At 44.8% G+C, this 24,428-nt stretch overlaps 1 protein-coding gene across 1 annotated transcript; it reads right to left on the bottom strand.

The window, feature by feature from the left end:
• Window positions 1-126: 126 nt before the first annotated feature.
• On the bottom strand, window positions 127-22,747 carry LOC111868962 (LHFPL tetraspan subfamily member 3 protein). Its single transcript, XM_023860097.2, has 3 exons — window positions 22,079-22,747; window positions 3,057-3,305; window positions 127-1,996 (listed from the first exon to the last, which is right to left on the bottom strand). Exons 1-3 carry the CDS (start codon window positions 22,491-22,493, stop codon window positions 1,785-1,787), a joined length of 876 nt encoding a protein of 291 aa, XP_023715865.1. The 5' UTR covers window positions 22,494-22,747; the 3' UTR covers window positions 127-1,784.
• Window positions 22,748-24,428: the final 1,681 nt, after the last annotated feature.

Below are 24,428 nucleotides of genomic sequence, written 5' to 3'. Positions count from 1 at the left end.
TCGGAGGAACGAAATGTGTGAGCATAAAGCTACTTCTAAACATAGCCCTTAGTAGCAGCAGCAGTAAAATAATAACATACACGTATTTTATGTTACCTTCCAAAGATTCTTATCGCGACTACAGTCTAGTATAAAATGTTAGTAACTTTATTGTATCAAATTGTTATAACGTACATTCTGGGCAGTATTATATATACATTTACAAAACACGACAGCGTATTATTGTCACAACATCCCACACACATTTCACCGTTCGGAACAGTCACTGCAAAAATGAAGTTCAAATTTGCTAGCAACTGCCAGAATAACTCGTCACACAGAATCAAAGTCCCTGCTCGGAATTTCAAAGCACTTCACTCATTTGTTACTCACTTATCTTCCGAACTTTGGGCACTCAGTACACAGACTGGGTGGCAGCCTTACTAAACGCTGTAAATATGTAAGTAAAGTTAGGGTAAAGTTGTCTCTGTGCTTAATTAAGTACCACGCCATAAAGACTTATGGGAGAGTGGAAACATAATTCCATTATTCTTAAAATTATCACCAGATCACTAGACGTAGTTAGTTACTTATTTACTTACTTAGAGTTTAAAAAATATTCCGAAATTCAAGCATCTTCTAATAAGAGTGTCATATACAGATCATGTGATCTGAAGTGTTCGCGGTGGTAATGATCCACACAATCAGCTTCTGCATTATGACCCATCTAGCCTAGTCTAGTATAGTATAGTCTAGTAAGTGGTCGTGGTGTTTCGAAAGGGCATACTGCTTCCATCACTTCTACTCTGAACACCAGGTTACACAGTGCCATGGCCTAGATGGGCACAATGTTAGTCAAAAATTACGTCAACTGACAGGAATAGTCAATGTAATTCATGAAATGTTCAGTTCAAAACCTTGTATCATCTCTCGTACAGAGAAGCTAGCGCTGCAGTGAAATAAAGTAAAAGTACAGTTGTCTCTAAGCTTCATTAGTCATCATGCCATATGTTTTGTTACAAAATGTGGAATTTAAACTTGAATTTTTGAAAATTACGAGAGTTATATGTACATGGGCATATTTCTTACCCAAAACTACATTTTTAACATACAGAGTGGTCCAATAATACGGAGATAAAAATAATTCTAAAATTTTTTTACCCATCTCTGTTGTATCAACAACGAGATTACTGTGTTCTATTTATCTAACAAGAAGATTATAAGATACGCCCCCTAAATATGCTCTAATGCATAACAGTTTTCTTTTCTGGAAAGTCATGACAAGAGCGTGGATGCCAATTTGTTTTTCTGTCTCCGTTCCATGCTTTGGTATGGCGGAGGAAAAAGTACAAAATGGTTAAATTATAAAGAAATCTGACTGCATATAATACAAGGCACAGTAGTTGATAACATGCGTCCTTTACTATGGTTATTCCATTTTCGCTCCCTCAGTTCAAAGCTGTCACGTATTCTTGAAGCCGAATCCAGCAGAGACCAACATGCCAATAAGGTACAGTATATGACAGACATGTGAGAAAAACTCATTCAAAATGTGTCATATTACTATACCCTTCTGCTTGATTCCTATCTACATTCGGGTCGAGGGAAGAAAATATACATTAATTAACCTAAGAATACCAACCAGAACATACTTAAACTGTTCGTAAATTAAGCTACGAACCGCAGACACATCCCATAATTAGGAGGGGCATGTCCTGGCCAAGTCACTGCTAAGTCTGTCGCCGAAAATTCCGTTAGATAAGGTTCCATTATAAAGTGAACACCCTGTAGCTTATCAGAAGTTCTCACAGCTGGAAGTTCTGTATGCTAGATGCATATTCGGCCCTGTATGCTGAGGACTTTGAGCGACCGGTCCGATTGGAGAATTCGGAGAAGCGGTCAGCCTCGCCGCCCGGATGGTGAGGTTGAGGCATCAGCAAAACAGGGTGGAGGTTCAGCGACTTCCTGGACCCAGCCACTGACTGCGCGTCGCCAACGAAACCACCGTTCACTTCACCTGCAATCACACCCACCAGAGGTTAGTAGTGAAAGGATTGAGTAACACAGCGTTGCGTCATCTGGGCGGGTACTTTCTAGATCCGGGCCTCCAAATCGACTCCCGGAGAGTGTACGGGAGGTTAGTTTGCATAACACTGCAGTCGTTTACTGTAGTCACGATCGTGTGGCCAGCTCCACTACTTCTTATTCCAGAGGTCGCGAGTTCAAATCTAGATCTAGGAATGGGTTGTTCTGTCTAAGGCTTTAGTGGTTTTCTTCTTTCTCTCCAGGCAACTGTCGCGTTGAATCCACAACTGCTTTTTGCACGTCTTTTCAACCATTTAATGCTATACAGACTGAGCTATTCAAGGCATGATTTTTGGCAGTATAATATTAAAATGGATGTTATAAAACTAGGATGGGGATCTGGACTGAATTCATCTAGCTTGATAGTGTTCATTAAGAGGCTCTTGTGAACACGGTGTTGAACCTCCGAGGTCCGAAAAGTACTGGAAATTCCCTGAGTGACTGGGCAACTGTTGGCTTCTCAAGAAGCTCCATGGACTTGGTTACTCACTGACAGTTTCAGTAGCTCATATTATACAGTATCTAACAGGAGGGTGAGTGAAGAATGAGGAATTGGAAGGGATGTTGAAGGAAGGCGTAGTAGGCCTTCATCAAGGTAGCATCCCGACAGATGCAGAGGGTATAGTAGTCCACAGTCTCGTATGAATAGGCTGTCTGTATGCTTCTGGTTTCTTTGAAAGTGGGATTATTTTGTTCAAGCAGAGAAATGTATTGAGAACCCCTCTTACCATCAACCGCAACCCCACCATGTCACCTGCTCCACCACAGTCTGAAATATACCTTGAATTGCATTTACTGCATAAATAGTGTATGTGCAATAGCAGGGATTCCAAATTGTCCCTCGAGGGTCCACTGTACATGAAATAGCTGTAATGCGTGTTGAGCTTGCTCAGTGCTAACATAATTGTCGCACACTGCTCACTGACTGAGTCCTGAAGGCGGGTGGCAGCCTCCCCCCCTCCCCCCCCCAGGACCCAGAGGGTCACACTCACCCTTGTAGAGCGACCCGTTCGCGGTGTATCCAGGCTCGGCTTGCAACCTGACGTGGCGGGTTGCCAGGATGAAGGCGAGAGCCGCTAGGATGATGGCGTCCAGGCAGCCGATGACCGCCAGAAGACAGGCCCATCTGAGCCCGCACTCCCCCAGCTCGTAGCGGCCCGCAGAGGTGCCACAAGTTCGCTTCACGTCGCTAGAGTCCCACCCGGCAGGGTAGGTCACGACGCCCACGACAAGGCACACGGCTGCAACAGACAGGAGTTTGTTTGTCAGGCTCGTGGCTCTCATGATGGCCAGCATTGAGGTGTAACGATGCCATCCTCAGTAACATTATGTTTCAGCGTCATATTGCATGTAGAATATTTTGTTCAGTTTCAGTCTATGCATAAACTCTACGATAATTGAGCAGTTTCTACATTAGCGCATGTTACGGCAACTGTTTTCGGCCATCACCAAATGTTATAACCAGTTCCAACACGATATTTCGGTTCTTCAAGAACAAGACCTGATGGCGGCCAAAAATAGTGGCTGAAACATGGTTACCCTAGAATTATACATACATAGGTATATTGTGAGACTGAAACTGGGAAAATATTATATTCATTTTAGGCCTGAAGAAGGAGGCAGTGCGGTTTATTTAACAGCCCTGTCAGTGTCTGAAGACTAAGATTTAGGCTGATCTGTGAATTGGAAGGAAGCGGTCGTGGCCTAATGGTAATATTTCAGCATACGCCTAGACGGACTGAGAAAGACCACTAAAGATCTCGGTCTATGATAGCCAGTGTCCCGACCAAAATTCGAACCGAGAACCTCCCGAATTCAATTCTAGAGCTCTATCACAACACACTCGGCAGTATTTCGTTTTACAGATAAGGGCATTTAAATAGCAAAGCTGCCCTGCAGGACAACGCCGTTGCAACCACGACACATTTTGCTAAACTTCAGTAGTTGGCTCATAAATGGAGTCCATGGCACGTTTGGAGGGGAACAAAATACGAAAGATGAAATTCAGAAAGAGAAACAGATGCCTGACAAACATGTCGCAACACAGAGGCCTTCTCGTGCTTTCACTAGAAAGTGCGAACATCTCAGCATATCTCACGTGACACTGGATCCGCGGATCTGCCCTAACCCAGTGTGATCAGCAAACCGTTTCTAAACCGCAGACTGATACCACCTGAGACGGAACAATAATAAAACCATCTTTACTGAGCGGGATGGCTTAGTGGTAACGTTCTACGCTTGTAATCTGGAGGTACTCGGTTCCAATCGCGGCTGGGACATATATGATCCTGCGTTGAGGCATTTCATGATTTTCCTCAGTTTCTCCATGTTAATGAAGGGTTAGTTCCTCGACTGGGCTACGAATACTTCCCGCTAAACCTTATCCAGATCACGGTACCATCTTCTGGCGCATAACGCCGCGCAGTCCGTTGGCGGTCAAGCTAACTTTCATAGGACACATATATATGGGTAGTGCTAAAAAGAAGAGGTAATTATGAAAGTTAAAAACAAAATTACATCAAAATTAATAATATTCTCACGTGTATGAATGACTATAGAGAGGTTTGGATCGGTAATTGAATTTACTGCACTCTTATAGTTCGTAACTACAAGTAACTATAGTGTTATTGCTAATTCACACACTCTACAGTTGACTGCAGTGCGTAAGATGTCTTGTCAATCTGCTGTGTCTTCACCAGCCGTTGCCTGATGACGGATCTCAACATGTCCTCTCTTTCCGTTCTCATGTTCTTATCAGCTGGCGACTGTCCCACAACTGACTCATTGCAGCAACTGTCCTGCTTATAACATGTCGGCACGGACCACAAAGAAAACATTGCCCCTCTGTTTCTGTATCCAAATGTTACTTAAGAGGACCGCGCAGAAAACACCATTCCTCTGTTGTTGTTTGGGGCCGCTGCCAAGCAACGGGTCTATGTGTCACAATACTTACAATGAAATTTGAACTTCCCGAATGCAGACATTGTGTCCCTGATACTCAGGGCCCCGGCGCGGTGAAGCCCCCACCGCCAAAACACAGTATCGACGTTCCTGATAATACGTAGTTTTGCTGAAAGCGGCGTGGAGTTCAAGAACGGACGGAAAGGAAAGCGGCTATAGAAGAATGAAGAGAGATTTAAATGAAGCAGAAAGATGCTTGCTCACTTTAGTACACTTGGACATTCATAAGTCACGTCGGTTAGAATGATGCAGAGGTCATTCGAGTGTCACCAAACAACTTTCCACTCTGTCGGCCGGGACGGTCAGCCTCAACCTCCCTGATACCGGAAATAACACGCTCAGCTGGTAACCATTTCCGGAAGTATCGCCCCTTCTCCACTGCACTGCCATCCACGGCTTGCAGTAGGGCCACCTGTCACCATAAACGAGATTCTGATGACAGAGTCACGTCTGCTTAGACATTAAAACTCATAGACCGCCTCCCTTGAAAATTATTATAATGAATACGCTGGGTGATGATGTTTAGTATTTTGGGTTATGGCACCGTGTAGTCTGGTACGTGGATACCAACGTTTCAGAGGAACATACTGCCGTCATTTTAATACCTGAAGATGAAGACTATATGTTCCTTCGAAACGTTGGTACTTATATAGAAGACTACACGTCGTCTCAACCCGGAAGACCAAAATATGAATCTTCACCCCCGTGAAAACCTCAGATATTTCGTAACTTTATTTCACATCTACATGGAGCAGAGTCCTTTATGAGAAGCTGACAGTCGCTCAGCTTTCAATAAATTCCCAAATTTATGTTCATTACCGTGTTCACAAGAGCCCGCCATTGGACGCAAAACTGAGCCAGATGAATCTAGTCCATACCCGTGCATACCTTTTCCTGAAGATTTGTTTCAGTTATGTTATCCCACATACACCAGGTCTACCAAGTGGTCTCTTTCTTCAGATCTGCAGACTACATTTTGGTGCGGACTTCTCCTCTCTCCGGATACGGTCTACGGCCCACCCACTTCATTCTCCTTCATTTGGTTGTCCTGAACTATTTGGCAGGAAGCACACATCAGTCTTACGTTATATAGTTCGGTGTTCATAACTCTGTGACTTGCTAATGGAACAGCGTCCTTCTTCAAAAGCTAACAGTTGGTCAGCCAATCAAGAAATTCTTAGCCTTTGATGGAACTCGAATTTTGATTACTATGTTCACCGATCTCCAACTTGTGGCAGATGAATCCCGTCCACATATCCCCATCCTATTTCTTTCAGATCCATTTTAATATCATCTTCCCATCTATGCTTAGATCGCCTAAGTGGTCTCTTTCCTTCAATCTTTCCACCTTTCTTGATACAAAATCCGGGGTTTCTGCTAAGTGACACTCCCAGTGACAACGTTCCAGTAACTTACAGCAATAACTTCAGTGAGTTTGCTGAGAGTGTGAACCTCGTCTCAGCGCGAAACACAATACTTCCCTCCTACAATGTCGGTGAGAACATATCAACACCTTGACGTTGCAACATTCGTTAGTATGACAGCAGTTCCAACGGAATGTAATGACTCAAATCCCAGGCTGGCATTAGCCAAGGATAACAATGGAACGGCTTCTTGTAAGATAAACCTTCAAGTGTAAATGGCACACACAGAAACTCAAGCATATACTCACAATCTTGCGCTAATGTTCATCATCGAAATTCGCAAAACCCAACCCCGTTCTATTTTAAGCCAACGAACAGGCTACACCTAATCCTGTCAGCCAAACTCGGATTTACAACCGAATTATCCTCCAGTTTCTCCTACATAAATTTTGCATGTACACGTCTTATTGTCCATACGTGCTACATCCTTTGCCCACATAACCCTCCTTGGCAAGGAGCACAAATTATGACGCCCCTCAGTATGTAATTTCTCCAGTCTCTTGTGTTCCATACCGCATAATCCAATTTCCGTTAAAAAATAAAACTATCCCTCTTAAGAGGTCGTGGAAGCCCATGAGTTGTGGGAGGTCGAGGTTCCCACATTTTCTAAACAATCAGCTTACAGATGGCGGTGAGGTTGTCAGCCTTACGCGCCGGCCGCCGTATACCCCCAGGAAGATTCCTGGTACTCATTTGTGTTAGAAGCTGAGTCGACCAGAGGGCCATAGTGCGGCTGGAAGGATTAGGTTACTTGAAAAATCCAATGAGCTCATCAGGAATCCAACCCGCGACCTTCTGGCTTGTAGCATAGTGTCTCAACCGACTACGCTAAGGCGTCCACCAGCTGGTTAATACTAATTAGGAGAATATAGCTATTAATTGTAAGAAACGTATAAATCCCATTAGTACTCTTTGCAGTCAATACACAGTATTTCTTAATATTAATGTGGGCTGTATCTATAGGAACTATTTTAAAAGGTTAATTGAGGCCCTATAATGATTCAAAACGTTCCTGAATGCCCCTTGTGCTGCTTGTCTGTAAAGGGCATTAAAATGTAAACATTGTAGTCTCTAAATACACAAGTGCCCAGGTCCCATAAGGACTAATTTGATGTGACGTGAAATATTTCGCTGTGTTCACAAAACAGGGAGTTTCTTTTTATTTCTTATTGCAATAATAAATCGTTGGCCATTATCATGACACAAGAACTTGCCTTTCGTTTGCAACGTACGTCTTGTTCTCGCTTTTAGCATAATGTTGTCCGTGAGGTTAGCTGCTTATTGCATTCAGAGCGGAACAACAGTTCACTTTCAGTGTGCATACTTTCCTCCAGCGGGTTTCGCAAGGGTCAACACGAGTTCAAACCCGCGGCTTGGTAATCCAGTGAAATCGAGGGGTCCGGGCTTGGTACAATCCGGAAACAGTGCGGCCCACTCTGTCCAGCGTTCAGCCCTCTACAGCGGTGTTTCTCGGCCATTTTTAATCAGGTGTCTCTTTTTAGCCTACTTTCCTTATTTCGGGAAAATAAAAAGTAGGCTTATGCGATCTCCACGCCTTCTGTGTGTCTGTGTATTCCTTCTATCAACTTTTGAATTCCTAAACCAGTCTTTATGAGACTTGGTGTGTATGTCATGGCATCTGTGCCCATCTCAACGGCGTACTTCGTAAATCCCTCCCCTCAGTCTGTGTGTCTGTGTGTGTCCTTCCTAGCGTTGGAGGCAATGGATCGATAGAAACGTTACCGCTGAGTTCTTCCTAGCATCAGTCGGCACCAGTCCGTGTAGGAGCTCTGAAGGCTCCCAGAGCCATTATGTGGGGCTAGGAAACAAGAATCACTGTGCTGGCGAGGACCAGCAGTAATTTAGCAGTCAATGAATTCTTTCCAGAACTTTGTTAAAAATGTTTTTAAGTACTTCAAAAACCTAAATTTTTTAACATGATCTTATATACACCGCTGAAATATATATGTTTAAACAATTTAATCGTAACTGTTTGTCTGGAAGAAATTGCCTGCAGACAATACACTTGCCATGGTACTTACGGTTACGCAAAAGGATTGCTCTGAGATACGAACTGAGTTTTTATATCATTCACGGAGCTGACCCCTTCCTGAGTAGCTGCTAATTGTGCCGTTACTGAAGAACTCCCCAGCATTTGATGGAATCCGAAGGTTCATTACCGTGTTCACAAGAGCCCTACACCGGTTTCTCTCCTCAGCCAGATCAATCCAATCCAGACCATCCCATCCTATTTCTCTAAGATCCATTTTAATATTGTCCACCCACCTACGTCTTGGTCTTCTCAGTGGTCTCCTTCCTTCCGACTTTTCCACCATTATCCTATATGCATTCCTCTTCTCCCTCATTCGTGCTACATACCCTGCATATCTCATCCTGCTTGACTTGATCATTCTAATTATACTTGGAGAAAAATACAAGTTATGAAGCTCCTCATTATGCAGTTTTCTCCAGCCTCCTGTCACTTCATCTCTCTTCGGTCCAAATATTCTCCTCAACACCCTGTTCGCAAACACTCTCATTCTATGTTCCTCCCTTAATATGCAAAAGATACAAAATAAAAAATCTGACATTTAAGTCATGTTCACGTACCCCCAGAATTCTCTCGAGTACCCCTAAGGGTACGTGTACTACAGATTAAGAAACACTGCTCTACATGATAAACAGTAACCATCCGAAGCCCGAAATGTGTGTAAATAATATTGAAACGTCCATGTAGAACCTCGCAGTAGGCATATTTTTTCTCGATTCTTCGAACAGCAATCACAGGTCTGCTTCCTTCAGTGTTCCACACCAAAGCTTTGTACATACTGCATGCCCTGCCCATCTCTGCCTATCTGGACCACTGTTTAACGTAGTCCACTTAGATGTTATAAAATTTTCCAAATCAGTGCAGCAGTTATTTTCAAGCTGCGAAGGACTTGGTGTGAACACAATAATAAAAACTAAAAAAAAAAAAAAATATATAAATTTCCTTCACATTTTAAATAGTCTCAAAATATTTCGATTTATATGAAAGTAAAACTTCCTGTTGCCCTAGAAACCATATCATGAAGGGAAGGTTTAATGCCCCACACATTCTAAGCCCTTAAGGTGAGTGATCAGCTTCACGCTATGGCCACTTTAACTCTAGAGAAACTGAAAGAGAACCACAGCTAGTTTCGGAATGGAACCGAAGAGTCACGTCAGTGACTGAGCTAGGGATCCGTTTTAATTTATGCTGAAGACTGCTGTCATCTGTGATGAGACGCCGTGTATTCTGGTAGAACATTATCAACGCTTCAGAAGAACTTGCTGGGTACGAGTGAATGAGTTCCAGTTCCCTCAGTTGCACATATCAGAATTCGAAACCAAACCGCCAAGGACAAATGACGAAAAGAAAGTCTTTGTGTTGTAAAGCAGATTTGATTTCTCTTCGCGTGTGCAACTGCTATGAGAAAGTTTGTTTAATATGTCTTGCGTCGCTTATTTATTATTCTTCAAAGTGAAAAGCAGGTATTTATATCCTTGGCGAGTACGCCGTGTATTCCGGTAGAAATCGATCGACATTTGGGGAGGAATAACTCCACCCTGAAGATGGAGGCGATATTTTAGTCCGAAACGTCGGTCTCGGAGCAACGCGGCGTTACAACCCAGAAGGCGACCGCCGCGTTACTGATAACTCTCAGCACGTGCCGACAAGATCTGTGAGCACGCGTGTGATTCCGTAAGCTCAGCCAGAACGTACGGACGGTAGGGGTAAGGTAAGGCAAAGTTGTCCCTGTGCTGAACTAATTAAACATTACGCCATGAAGGCGTATGGGGGGTGGACATATAGATCCACATTTTCTTGACCTCGGCAAGAGCTGGAAGTGAGTGGTTAACTTCACTCCCCGGCCGCTTTACCCCCGGGGAAAGAGCCCCCGGTACCCATTGGATAGGAGGTTGAGTGGGCTCCAGAGATGGTCTGGACGACGTGGAGAAAATTCTTGACCCTACCGGAACTCGAACTCCGACCCCTCGGTTGTCCAGGCCATAGCCAGTCGCTATACCGACTGCGCTATCCCGGCTTCTTATGGATTCGAAATCAGGAACGCTATTTCGAATCTCGTTCGGGACACCGGCTGTCCTGTTAAGACGTTTCCTGGTTTTCTGAGTCCCTCTGGCAAATACAGGGATATTGCCTGTATGAGGTTGGGACCACTTCCTTCTAAATCTTTCCTAATCCAGCATCCAGGAACCGTCCTACCGTTCGAAGCTGTGTAGCCAGTGGCAGCGTCGTGAAGTAGTCCATAAACACTCAAACATGGAAATTTTGGAAGAAAGAAAATCGTACGGAAATGTGACCTAAAGAATGAGGCAAGTGTCGGGCTACTGATGTTCAGGGTTGTGATTACGTGTAGCCCTGTAAATACACGCCAGTATTTCGGAGGAATATTCAGCCTCCACCTTCAGGATCAAAACTGAGTGCGCCAGCAGAATTCATTTCTACTTCGTTCACAGGTTTACACCTCTCGTGCTGTAGTCAGGCACGTAAAAGATCCTCATGTCTCTAGGAGACCTCTGAGCAAAATTAGGCAACAATTTCCCGCCAAAGTAGTTTCCAATGCCTCTGGTAGATGGGGGAAATATCAGGTACCGACGGCCGACCTCGTTGGCTGAACGGGGCTGATAGCACGCACCAGTACCGGTAGGGTATGGCGACAGTAGATATTAAAGGGGGACGCACAATGGACCAATAACTGGTCTAAGTGCATGGGGAAACCCACTCCCTCTAATAATAATAATAATAGGTGTGACACGTAAACTCTGTCTGAAATATCTTCGAGTGTGCTTCATTATCTGCATAGCATTATTTATAGATACAAATGTCAGAGAGTTTGTGTGAAGGTTGGGATTAAATTGTGCGACAAAAAAGGGGCGATCCCTAGGAGCGTCATACTGGAGATCTGGTTGAGCACACGAGAACTTTCTGCCTTAAAGCTGCTAATGCAAAGTATGACGCACCCCGAAAAATGTTTCAGACAAAGTTTAGGAGAGCAAATGGGGGCCCACAAACAGGGCTACGTTTTCTCTAAAGTTGACTGCACTGCGCAGTGAAAACAAAACCCGAGCTCCCTGGCTGCGACGCGTCTTTTTTCAATGTGACCCCTCAACCGGTCAAACCGGACTGGTTCAGGCAAGCCTTCCGTCTGGTACAGGGCCACAGGTAGGCAACATCATCTCTGTAAGACGTTGTCCCTGCGCTTAAGTAACTAAGCACCATGCCATGAAAGTGTTACACCCACATATTCTTAGCCTCGGCACTAGGTATATTTGAGTGATCAGTCTCAAGCCCCGGCCACTTTGTCCCCAGCGAAATGAGCCCCAAAACCTTCTGGGTAGGAGGTTGGGTGGTCCCCTCCAGGCGGTCTGGACACTAAAAGGGAGAGAAATCTTTATCAACGGAGAATCGAACCCGATTTCTTCGGCCGTTCGGCTCGTAGCCCGTCACTACACTGGTTGATCCATCTTGGTTCGGCATATAATATCCCACACAGTGAGGAGTAGTATTGGGGGTGGGGGTGTAAATGTAGGCATAAAAGTAAAATTTCCCCCGGGCTTAATTAATAACCACAAGCTAATCTTCACTGTGTCTAAGCACCATACCATGTATGATGTAGGGAACACAAAGTTAAGTTTTCACGCAGTCCACGGCTTAGCGTTGAGATCAGGGGTAACTCAGTACACTGTTGCGCTGCGGGCTGGCTGAACAGGGAACCGAAATTCAATTTTAGGCAGAGCAGAGGGTGGATTTGTACTCCAGGGTCCATAAACGCGCTGCTGCCCACTCGGCCTCCTACCCAGTGGGCATCGGAGACTGTTTCGGCGGAGCGGAGGCTGACCACTGGTCTCAATTCATTACCGAGCTTAAGAATTCGTTATGCTAAACTTACACTTCCCTGTACGTCTTCGTGTCATGGCACCTAAGCAAGCATGGGGATAGCTGTAACTTAAGGCAGAGATATTTAAGACTTTGTGATATCTCGATCACCCAAAATAATACAAAATTAAGCTACCCCCTTCGCCCCATCAATGACGATCAGGGAAAAATAAATTTCTCAATATGTTGCAGGTTCCTCTAAGAGTGTACGGCGACAGCAGGAGCCTATCTATATACGTACATAGTTCTGTAGCCTCTCTACACTTACACTAACCTACAAAATGTTCTACACTCACGAAAAATGCATTTCTGCAAATTGTTGCATGTCCCTATTAGGATGTAAGTTACAGCAGGCACCTAAATAGCTTTGTATCTTCTATACGCCTATATTAAGCTATAAAATGATCCTGTATAGTGCGAAAACACGTGAAATATTTCACGGCTGCAGCTACGTTTTCCGAAAGCACCTGTATGCAACCTCAAAGGGTACCTCTGTATTCCAAATAATTACTGAGAACCCGACGGTCCCGTTAGAGCAGGTAGCGACCCCTTGCGGGGCGAGGCCAGACCCACAGTTTAATAAACCATACTCCGGCACGTATATTCCAAAAGGCATAGCTCCAGAGACGGTATGGGCTTGATGGCCAAGTTCAGTACCTGCCGAGAACTGAATCCCGGCTCTCCAACCAGTAGCCAGCCACGCTGCTCATTTCTGAACATTTGAATTGTGGGAAACAATGAAACATTTAAATTGCAGGTGCTCCAGGACCCGTCAGAGAATTACACTGCGGCCTGACGCCATGTTGTGACATCACTGACCTCCTGTAGTAGCCTCCTTCCTACCCGGAACTACAGAGCGATTCTCATACTTCGCAGCTGTCACAGAAAATGATCTCAAGGTAAACCAAGAATACGAGCGTGAGCAAGCTCCATTAAGGGGGACCCCACACGGGGCCTTACTTTTCCGGAGAATGTGGGGTGAACACCGATGGAGCTTGTGGCCGCAGCGTGGAGCAGACCACTCACCATCCAGTGCCGAAGTTATGAATTTGTGGAACTGTACTTCCACTCCCCCATATGTCTTTATGGTATGGCGCTTAATTAATTACGCACAGGGATAACTTTATTGATACATTACCCCTCGCGTGGTTGACGTACTCAGGCTGCCAACTGATGGTTTCGGAATACGTTCACCTCAGTTGTGAATGACCGGATGTTTGTCGTTGAAATATACAAATATTTGCAACATTTCATAAATGATCATGGAAAAGGAGCAACTTCCTGAAACGTCGTCGTTTGAAAAAAGAATTGGTACAGTACGAGGGACTTGGTCCCACCCCACTAGCAATAAAAAAAACTCTCATTCAGGCTTCAAATGGGTTAACGAGAATCCTCTGCCAATAACAGGAACCGAATCAGTCGTGATATGATGTCGCATGTCCCGGCGGAATATTCAAGCACTATACTGAGTACTGTTAATATGTTATATTATAATATATATATTATATATAATAATAATATTATAATATGTTAATATGTTTATGGTAAGCAGACACACTTAAAGCAAGTGTCACGTAACTTCGAACAAGGCCAAGAGTAACCTTGAATGCGCAGAAGAAAAATTTCAGACAAGGGGGTGGATTCGACGGTGTGAGAAGTGACAGGCGGCCAGTTGTGCAAACAACTCTTGGCCTTGTTCGAAGTTACGTGACATTTGCCATACCCACGATTATACATGACAAGATTCCTCTTCATGTCACGTTCAATTGTTACCCATATCTACACACAGTCTAATTATGTGGCTAACGCTCAGAAAATAGCACCGCGACAGGAATGAATATTGCAAGTATAATATTAAAATGGATCCCAACCAATACATTTTAGAAAATCTGCATGGACTCGGGGCACGCGGTAGCGTAGTTGGTTGAGGCACTATGCTACAAGCCGGAAGGTCGCGGTTTCAAGTCCCGTTTAGGTAATTGGATTATTTTCAATTGACCTAATCCTTCCAGCCGCACTATGGCCCTGGGGTCGACTCAGCCTCTAACAGAAATGAGTACCAGGACTGAGTCAGTTCATTTATAAACTGTGTCTGAAATATATTTGAGGATGAGTCTTCATCAGACACTGATGTAGGCTCTTGTGTCTGTTTCCACCACTCGACGGGAACCAAAATCGCCATGCCGGAGGTCTCATTCAGCATACAACATGTTTCTTCCGTAGAAAGGTAAAAGGGTAAAGTTGTCCCTGTGCTTCACTAATTAAGCACTACGCCATGAAGGCGTATGGGGGAGTGCATCGACATTTTCTTGACCTCGGCACTAGTTGGAGGTGAGTGGTCAGCTTTACGCCCCAGCCGCTTAACCCGGGGGAAAGAGCCCCCTGTGCCCTGTGGACAGGAGGCTGGGTGGGCCCCAGAGACGGTCTGGACGACGTGGAGAAAAGATAATTCTTGACCCTGCTGGGTCTCAAAATCCGACCCCTCGGTCGTCCAGCCTGTAGCCAGTCTCTATCGTGGCTCGTCATTTCTTCCGTAAAGTCGCCAATTCAAGGAATGACGTAGCTTCAGACGTGTTTCCGACGAACAATAGGTAATTAGTCAGCAGAGCTAGGCGGATAATTAATTGGATACAGAGCTAGGTTGGCAGGTAGAGCATGTACACTCCGTACCGGACTGGTCTTCACGAGGAATGACCAGCACACAGAGTGAATGTTTCTTGGCGAGGCGTCCCGTTATGTTGCCGCAACGGTGAGGTAAGCCCAATGACCTTATTTGGGTGACCTTCATTGCCTTAGAGCTGAGAGCATCGTGACTCCACAGAAGTCATATGCATTCTTGCAAAGAGTATGAAAGAAAGTTACTGAATTTTCGGACACCCACTGGCAATGGACAGTCAGTTCAGGATATATGTCGCTGCCACTTAGGGGAGAACTTATAACGAAACTCCACCCTGGTAACAAAACTGCTGCGTAACGGTAATACCTGCAACTCGAATTTTGGAGGTATTCTGTTCGAATCTCATCCGGGACTCCGGCTATCCTGACCGAAATTATCCGTGGTATTTCTCAGTCTCTCCAGACAAATATCGTGGTTTTACCTCGATTACGCCACGGCTACTTCCTTCCAAACCTTCTCTAATTCATCATTCGTCTACCGTACCCTCGTTTTCCTGTTCGGCTTAATATTCTGCCCTCAATATAGAGGTAGGGGGTGGCCCAATTGAGGAATACTCCCCCAGATGGTGCGCGCTGGTAGCTGCAAGACAGCTGAACACTGCGCTCGAAATGAACAGTGTGTTGTGACACCGTTATGCGCCGCGGGAATGCGGGAAAGAGACCCACGCACACACATTCCGGGCTCGAAAGGTCGCGTCTAGTGGAACCTTCTGATTGGTGGAGTGACTGGCAAGGATCGGGAATTCTGTCTTCTGGTATGTGACGCCGTGTAGTCTACTGAATCTCCTCCGACGTTTCGGAGAATCGTGCAGCCTCCTCATCAATGTTGGGTGATAGTGTGACTTCACATTCCTTACACAGATGGGAAACTCTGAAACTAAGGCTCACTAGGAAGAACTTGTCGCAGTTTTGATGATAATTTTGAAATTAAGGGACGGTGTGGAGTGGATTCATCTGGCTCAGGATATGGACCATGGTAGGCTGTTATAAATATGGTAATGAACCTTCAGGTTCTATGAAATGCTGATAATTTATTCAGTAAATGAGCAACTACAGTAAAACTTGGTTATAGCAACATCGGTTTCTGCGACACCTTGTCTATTGCGTCAGATATTCAATGGTACGAACTAATTCCTCATAAAGCAACTGTTTTTATACCTTGCTTAGTACGACATGCACAAATGCATCAACCTCGTATGTAACGTCATTTTCATTCCTGAATTTCTCTGATATGGACATTGAACGTAATTTAGAAAGTGTGTATTGGGCAAGTAACAGGAAACAGATGAAGATAACTGATTACTGTACTCGTATCTAGGTACAGTAAGGCACAACAATTGATGTAATCTACTGTAATTTGGTGAGTAGGCCTACCTTTAATATACAGTATTAGTGCGGTGTGTATTGTCAGTGAAAAGCGCTGTAATATGTCTTTGATATTACACATTTGGGCAATTCCACGTTAATGTTACGTTAGTCTGTACTTAACTACGTATTTCACTAAAAAATGCAACATTTTAACTCGGTTTTTGGTAGATTTTTACGTGACTAACATGAGGCTACTGTGGAAGTGCCCATTTCGGTTACAATGACATTCATTTATAACGACACTATTTTTAGGTCCCTTTGATGACGTTATAACCAAGTTCTACTGTATTAGCTTGTCAAAACTCAGCTCTATGTACCTAGTTAATTAGTTATGATTTAACGGTGCTGCTAGTATCTAGGCTACATATCACTGGAGGACATGAGGACTGATGAACTGAAAAAGATCTGTATTGGTGCCGTCGTGGTCTCATCGATTTTGCACCACTTGTTGTGCCTGGAGGTAAAGCCACGAGGGACGTCAGTCAGGATAGTGGGCGTCCCGGCTCAGAATCGAACCGGGCATGTTCCGAACACAAGTCATTATGAAAAGAACGGTAAGTAATAAAATGTAAAGAAGTACGACAAATCCCGGGGTAACAAAGAATCAGTATCAAATGTCGACAGAGAGACAAATGAAGAAATGAAGCAGGTCCCGTCTGTTTGTGAAAATATTGCCTGCCGAGGACTGAGTCGTGAAACACCGCATTCTAGCGGAACCATCTCGAAATTCGCAACAAAGTACGTCTCATATGTCACGTGCGAAACTAGTAAATGGTAAAGCTATCCCTGTAACAGGCCGTGGAGGCCCATAGGGTTGTGAGACGTCGAGGTTCCCATATTTTCTAGACAATCGGCTCACAGATGGTGGTGAGGTTGCCAGTCTTAAGCGCCGGCCGCCCTTTACACCTAAGAATATTGCTGGAGCTCATTTCTGTTACAGGCTGAGTCAACCCCGGGGCCATAGTGCGGCTGGAAGGATTAGGTCAATTGAAAAATTTAATGAGCTCATCGGGAATCGAACCCGTGGCCTTCCGACTTGTAGCACAATGCAACTGGTATATATTTCAAAGTGTTAAATAGTAAAGAGAAACTCCTTTCGTGTTTCTTCTTCGTTTTGGAGCCATGCCTTCTTTGCACAAAACACTTCACTGAGCTGTTACCTGATCGCTGCTTTTGTTCCCTCCACAATATTACACTAAACAAACTTTCTCCTGCCACAAAATGGCGATAGTCACGCATGAATGCGGTAAGTCACTCAGACTTCCAGTTACTCATTTCACTGCAACGTCGGGTAACTAGATGAAGTTAGAGATTAGTTACAAGCTAAGGTCGCCTTAGCATCTTAAGCATCCGTTCTACGAGATAAAATGTGAAGGTACAGATGGCCCTGTGCTTAATGATCATAGAATTTAGATGTATGGAGGAGCGGGGATGTGGCTCCACAAATTCGTAATCTCGACAACAGACGGAGGTATATGGTTAGCGCCACGTCCCAGTTGATTTGCCACTGGGGAAGAGAGGCACACGGTAACCGCTGGACAGAAGGCTGGATGAGACCCAGAGCTGGTTCGAACTCAGTGGTGAAGGCAGAAATCTCTTGTCTCCTGGTGGCAATTGACCCACAATTCTCCGGTCTTCCCTTCCGTAATGTAGTCACTAAATTGACAAAAGTAACAGCTGATGTCCTGTGAGGCAGGAAAGAAAGGAAAAGATTGTCTTGGAGAAGTGTGACAGTAAAATCACGCGTTCATCGTGGGGCATCTATTTTCCCTTCTGGGCACACAAGGCGTTGCGTGTGATCAGAAACCCTGACGTACAAATCTATGTTTTTATTCAGATAAAGCAGGACTATGGATGTCCAGAAACTAAATATTTGTTTCAATGCACCACCGTCACAAACTATTAGATCTTAACCCTGAAGTAATCACACACACCTCAGACAGCTGCTGCTAGTTCTACCTCAGTTGCTCCTTTCGATCTTATACAGAATAATATAATTACACGGTTTAGGGTATTTTTGTAAATCATGCCATGAATATGGAGGCAGTAGTTTCCTCCGAAAAGTTTTTAAGCATGAGGATACATTGTCAAACAGTACCGCAGTTGCTGCTGTGAGAACGTGAAACCTCGCGTTTCCGCTCTTTCCCCCACCCAATTCCTAGATAGTAAATAAAAAAAATAGGTCTCGAGCATTTCTTCACATATTCATCTTGATTTTTCAAACATAATCATCTTACCACTAGAAACAGTAGTTGAAATGTCGCATTAGGCAACGTCTACACGAGCGCACAAAATACGTCCGTTGTAACGAACGTACTCTGCTGAGGACATGGCAGTTTCATTGCAAACAAAAAACTACGCACCGCATTCTGCAACTGTGTGGTATCCTCAGCAAACTACGTTCGTTACAACGGACGCATTTTGTGCGCAGGTGTACATGTTGCCTTAGAGTTATAAACTTACAGTCAGGGGCTGTATATTTTGCATGGTCTGTACATATAAATGTTTGTAATTGATTCAGCACGCGCACACACCCAAACTGCATTCCAGCAAGGAGCCAACACATCGGGTGCCATGATCCACACGAATGGAACTGCTTGAGGGCCTATGCCAGCAACATCCGAGCCGTCTGCAATCGGGGGTTGCGCGTGTGTTCCGGATGGTTCCCCGTGTTGATCTGTACTCAAGACTCCCTGCATAGCTCGCATCTTGTCTGATGTGCGTTTTATTTAATGACGCTATCAGTAGCTCAGGTTATATACACCATCGGATGGCTGGATGATGGCAGTGAATGATGAACTGGAACCGACTTGGAAGCAAGCGGCCATGACTTTGATGTACCACAAAGGAATTTGCCTTCAGGGAATGAAAAAAAAAAAGTAATGCAAAACCTCAGTCAGGACGGTCGAAGTCCCAGCCGAGATTAGCAGTTAATCTGTCATCCCACCATTCGACGCTATTTGGTCTGCTGTTGACAGTGTCGTAATAGAAACCATGCGTTCTTTATTTCAGGCGTTGCGCATGAACTTTATAAGAATTCTTAGAATTTCTGCCATGAATTGGCTTACATTGCCGGGTTTTCACCGCTTCTAACATCTTCGGTCCAAACAAATTCTTCCTCCCTTGATATTTTTATAAGGTAAAATTTTTCGTGCCCTTATTTACGCGCCACGCACGGAAAATGTATGCGGGAACGGAGGTTTGCTCCACACGTTCTTCACCTAGACACCAGATTAAGGTGGCTTTCACACCATGAGAGCTTTACTCCAGACGAAAAGGCTCTCGGCTCGCATCAGAGTATGACTGGACCACGCAGTGCGAATAAGGGCTTCTTTGTTGTGCACGTTTCCATAGCAACTAGGTGGAGGGCTTCACGTAGTTAGTTCATTTCCCTAGACGATGTAAACACCAAGTGCGTTCACTGCAGAAGTCTATGGTTTCTAACCGAAATAATTCGTTAGTAGCAAGACAAGCGTTAAAAGCAACCCTATCGTAAAAACCTAGTAGCCAATTAGGATGTCACGACATGCAGTGACGTTGCGTGCAGCAGTGGATTATAAGCAGAATGTCACCGAGTACTATTGCTTCCTCTTTGGAAAGTCCGAGTTCTAAGTTCCAGCTATCCAAGCAAATGCCAGGGCACGAATCCTTTGTTCCTTGTTCACCACAAGGACCGTAGTGAGTCTCTCTCTATACCGTGAGCAAAAGCGACGTCATGTATGTCAAATCTTCCATCAAAATTCGTGCATTACTAATTCTCATAAGATTCGACACACAGATATGCGTTAAGTCACATTAAATGTACATAATCTTTATCATCATTGGCAAAACAGCCCTTCTGGAGCCGTAGCCTTCTGCAAGAAATTCTGTCAGGCTGCATCCGGTTTTCACTCCTTTGGTGTTGGCAACTATATAAATATTTGGCGGAGCAAGGTCGTCAGCCTTGCGTTCAACCACTAGCCTGGAGGGCCAGGTCTCTGCATTTATGTCTCCCAGAGGTACGGTGACCTAATTACACACCAAGGCACAGGGTTCCATTTTCATCGCCTTCTGCGACTCATGGGCTGTGGCTGAGGTATTCTAACTCACCTCCACACGGTGAACACAATCTTTAACCTAATACACATCTGCGGTTTGTGTATCTCAGAACGATAAACACGAATGTGACGCCGTGTAGTCTGATAGAAATGTACCAACGTTTCGGAGACCTGCTCTGTCCATCGTAGGGGTAGAACAGTCGTCTCCTGCCTCACCCCTCTTGTAGCAGTAGTGGTAGTTTGTAATTTCTTTAACGACACTCTCAGTAACTGTGATTACTGCGGGGTTTGAACTCTGTCTATTCAACTTTCATGACCCCTCGAATTATCTCCGGACACACCCATGAATCTCGGTGTATAATTTGGAAGTTGCAAGAGGCGTGTTTTACTCTGAAATGCCACGAGAACACGTCACGCCTAAGTTCTAAGTGTCACGTTAAGCAAGCAGAAGCCTCACGCGCCATCAAGCCACAGTCTATGAGCATTTATATAAATTCGGCAATAGCAAAACCTGAACAGCAGAGCCCACTCGAGGAATTCCTTCGGTTCAGTACAGCGACCAGCGACGAACACCTGACAATCTCAAATAATTCAAATAAAAGATGGGCAATTTACCAAGCACTCAGCTCCGTGTATGGAGTTAGCTGACGCACTATCGTTAAGAATCGTCACCGGAAATAATTGCGAGCCGGGATAGTTTATCTGTATAGCGACTATGCCACCGGCTGTACGACCTAAGAATAGGCGTTCGATTACCGGAAGAAGCAGGAGACATTTTCCATCTCCGTAGCGTTCAGACCGGTTCTTGGGTCCACCCAGCTTCTTATACAACAGACAGCGGATGTTGTATCCTAAAGAACAAGGCGGCTGGGGCGTGAACCTGACAACTCATCTCTATCTAATGCCGAGATTAAGAATGGTGGAAACATAACTCCGCTTCCCTATACGTCTTCAAGACGTGGTGCTCAGGGGTAAGTACACTTGCTTATCCTTACCATGGTACGTCGATTAACATTAATCTCTGTCTAAACATCTCAGAGGGTGCGTCGTTATCGGACAGTGAGATGCGCGGTCATGTCATGATTAGGAAGTTATAAGATTCTATTTCCAAGGCAAGATGGAACCAAAGCAGCCATACCCGAGGTCCCGTACACACAGGACTTCTCTTTCGTAAGGTTGCGAAGAGAGGCGAAGAGGGATGAAGTGACAGGAGGTTGAAGAAAACTGCATGATGAGGAACTTCATAACTTGTACCCTTCGCCAAGTATAATTAGAATGATCAAATGAAGGAGGATGAGGTGGGCAGGGCATGTAGCAGGGATGGATGAAGAGGAAGAAAGGAAACATACCACTTGGAAGACTAAGACGTAGGTGGGTGAATAATATTAAAATGGATCTTAAAGAAATAGGATGGGATGGTGTGGACTAATTGATCTGGCTCAGGATAGGGACTAGTGGAGGGATCTTGTGAACATGGTATTGAACTTTCGGTGCCCATAAAATGCTGGAAATTTCTTGAGTAGCTGCACAACTGGCGGTTTCTCAAGAAGAGCTCAGCTCCATGAAGATAGTTAAGGTTGCCTACACAAGGTATGACACAGGTTCGAAGTTATAGGAGTCCTTCCTACCTGAGGCAACCTGGATCCACCCGCAGACGTGGAACACGGTAGTGGACTGGAAGAAGAAGAACAGCAGCATGGAGCATATAGCAAGCAGGGCCAGGATGACAGACAGACCCACGAACACAGTAGCAGCCCGAAATGCTGGGCTGGACACAGTGGACAGGTCGTCTAGTCTTCCTTGACAGTCCTCGCCGCCCCCCGAGGAACTATGGAAGTAGCACCTCGCCCACAGGCCGAAGCGTCCAGGATATTCCGACTCCAGTGTGTCGCCTATCCACTCAGGGGTAACGAATGCCACTACAACAATTATGGCATAGCATATTGTGAAAATGCCCCACAACACGCCAATAGCTTTTGAGTTGCGGACGTAGTTCGTCGCATAAATGTGAGAAGACTCCACGTATTCCACTTTCGAACCCATTGTTTCGATAAAAACACTCCCACACTACACACACAATAATAATAATAATATGTACTGACAGTAATTTCACGAACTGTTATCTAAACTGAAAATCGGACATCACACTTTTATTAGAACGTTCGCAAATCGTCAACATCACAGCCTGCTGTACAATGTTCCGTGCTATCCACCTTGTTTGCTAACTTCGCTTCCACACGATAAAATGGCGACTGGCCGCCTGTTACAAGTGCTGACTTCCAGTCTGTTAAGCACGGGACCCCCTTCCACCACGTATGGGCCTGACAGGTAAGTTCCCATACCTGCCAGTAGAGAGAGACGTCGTCATGCCCCCTTTTCTGCTCTTCAGCTCTTCACTATGGACAGAAGTTACGGCAGTTATTGTATTGACTGGATGCATTTAAATAGGACTTCTGCAGCATTTTATTTTATTTACATATGGCTTATTTAACGACGTTACACTCTAACTCGGATTATATAGCGTCGACTAATAGGATAATTGATGAATAATGAAATGGAGAGGATGGAGACGGCAGTGGTCGTGGCCTAATTTAAGTTACAATAATGTCATTTGCTTGGACAGACTGAGGAAAATACGAAAAACCTCAAGATATTTGGTGTCCTGCCCGAGATTTGAAAATGGCCCTGTACTGTTGAATGATACGGTAATTGATGAAATGTAAAGGATGTGGAAGGAAACGGTCATGGACTAATTTGAAGTACCTGAAAGTGGAAGCTGTATTCTCATCCCAAATGCAGGTGAATTTTATCAAACTACATGTCACTTCCAAAAATTAGTAATAGATTTAGTTAAGTGTTCAGCTACAGGCCTGGCCACTTTAACCCCTGGGAAAGAGGCCCAGTATCATTGGACAGTAGGGCTGCGCCCTAGCTCAAGCGGTTAGTCGCTGGCTTCCCGCTGCGGCGGCCCGGATTCGATCCCGGGTCTGGTCAAGTGGGATTTGTGGTGGACAAAGTGGCGCTGGGGCTGGTACAGTAGGCCAGAAGTGGCCACAATACAAGGGTCTTAGTCCCACCCCACTAGCAATAAAAAATCATTGGACGGGAGGCTAAGTGGGCTCCAGAGCCAGTCAGACTTCCACGGTAGAGAAAAATTTCTGCCCCTGTTTGGAATCAATCTTCAGCTGTCCAGCCTTAAGCCCGTTCCTATATTGGCCAAGCTATCCCTGCTCCCAGTATCAGATACGGAGATAACATAATTTATTATGAGACTTGGTATATCTCACAGACACCAAAAATGTTAAAATATGTATTACTTTTGAATTTGCCTGGGCAAACCGAGGATGGTGACAAGAGTGCCAGTTCCTTCACCTAACATGCACATGTGATACCTTCTCAGTATAAGTCAGAGCCCTTACTACTTCTGGGAAATCCTTGTGTATGAGTCAGTTAGGGTCTATGTGCAGTCACAAGCACGCATGTGCATATCACAAAGTGAAAAATGTAGCACACTTAAGGCTGAATAATTTATGGACATTTTGAGACTATATTCAAGTTATTTTATGCAGTGAAGTCCTCCTGGGCAGTCAGCCATGTTAATGTGGAGTTGGTATCCAACATTTCAGATACCATTAGGGGATGATTTGTCCACATGCCACACATAGAGCTGTCACCTGGACAAGCTCACAATGTGCGGAGAATGGGGGGCACAGTCAAACAGCCACATACTGTCCCAGCGGTGACTACAAGGGGAAGCCGGTTGGTCATATGAATTGCTGTTGCCAGTCACTGATCCTTTCTTATGATGTTCACTTAACAATGCCACAGAGGAGCTGGGGTAGCTCAATTGGTATAGTGACAGGCTATGGGGCTGAGTGGCCGGGGTTCCATTACTTACAGGGGGAAGAGATTTTTCTCTTATGTACATTGTCCAGACTGGCTCTGATGCCCACCCAGCCTCCTATACAGTGCGTACCA

Source organism: Cryptotermes secundus, unplaced genomic scaffold (assembly GCF_002891405.2).
Source record: "Cryptotermes secundus unplaced genomic scaffold, Csec_1.0 scaffold1090, whole genome shotgun sequence".
NCBI classification, from domain to species: domain Eukaryota; kingdom Metazoa; phylum Arthropoda; class Insecta; order Blattodea; family Kalotermitidae; genus Cryptotermes; species Cryptotermes secundus.
The sequence above is the reverse complement of the archived record's forward strand: the minus strand, read 5'-3'. Positions and strand labels throughout refer to the sequence as shown.

Bases quoted from the DNA above. Each gene is read 5' to 3' on its own strand.
- LOC111868962 (XM_023860097.2), bottom strand. From the start codon at position 22,493: ATGGGTTCGAAAGTGGAATACGTGGAGTCTTCTCACATTTATGCGACG. The intron at 3,306-22,078 runs GTAGGAAGGACT...TGTCTGTTGCAG, and splicing joins GTGGATCCAGGTTGCCTCAG to CCGTGTGCCTTGTCGTGGGC. The intron at 1,997-3,056 runs GTGAGTGTGACC...GTGTGATTGCAG, and splicing joins GAACGGGTCGCTCTACAAGG to GTGAAGTGAACGGTGGTTTC.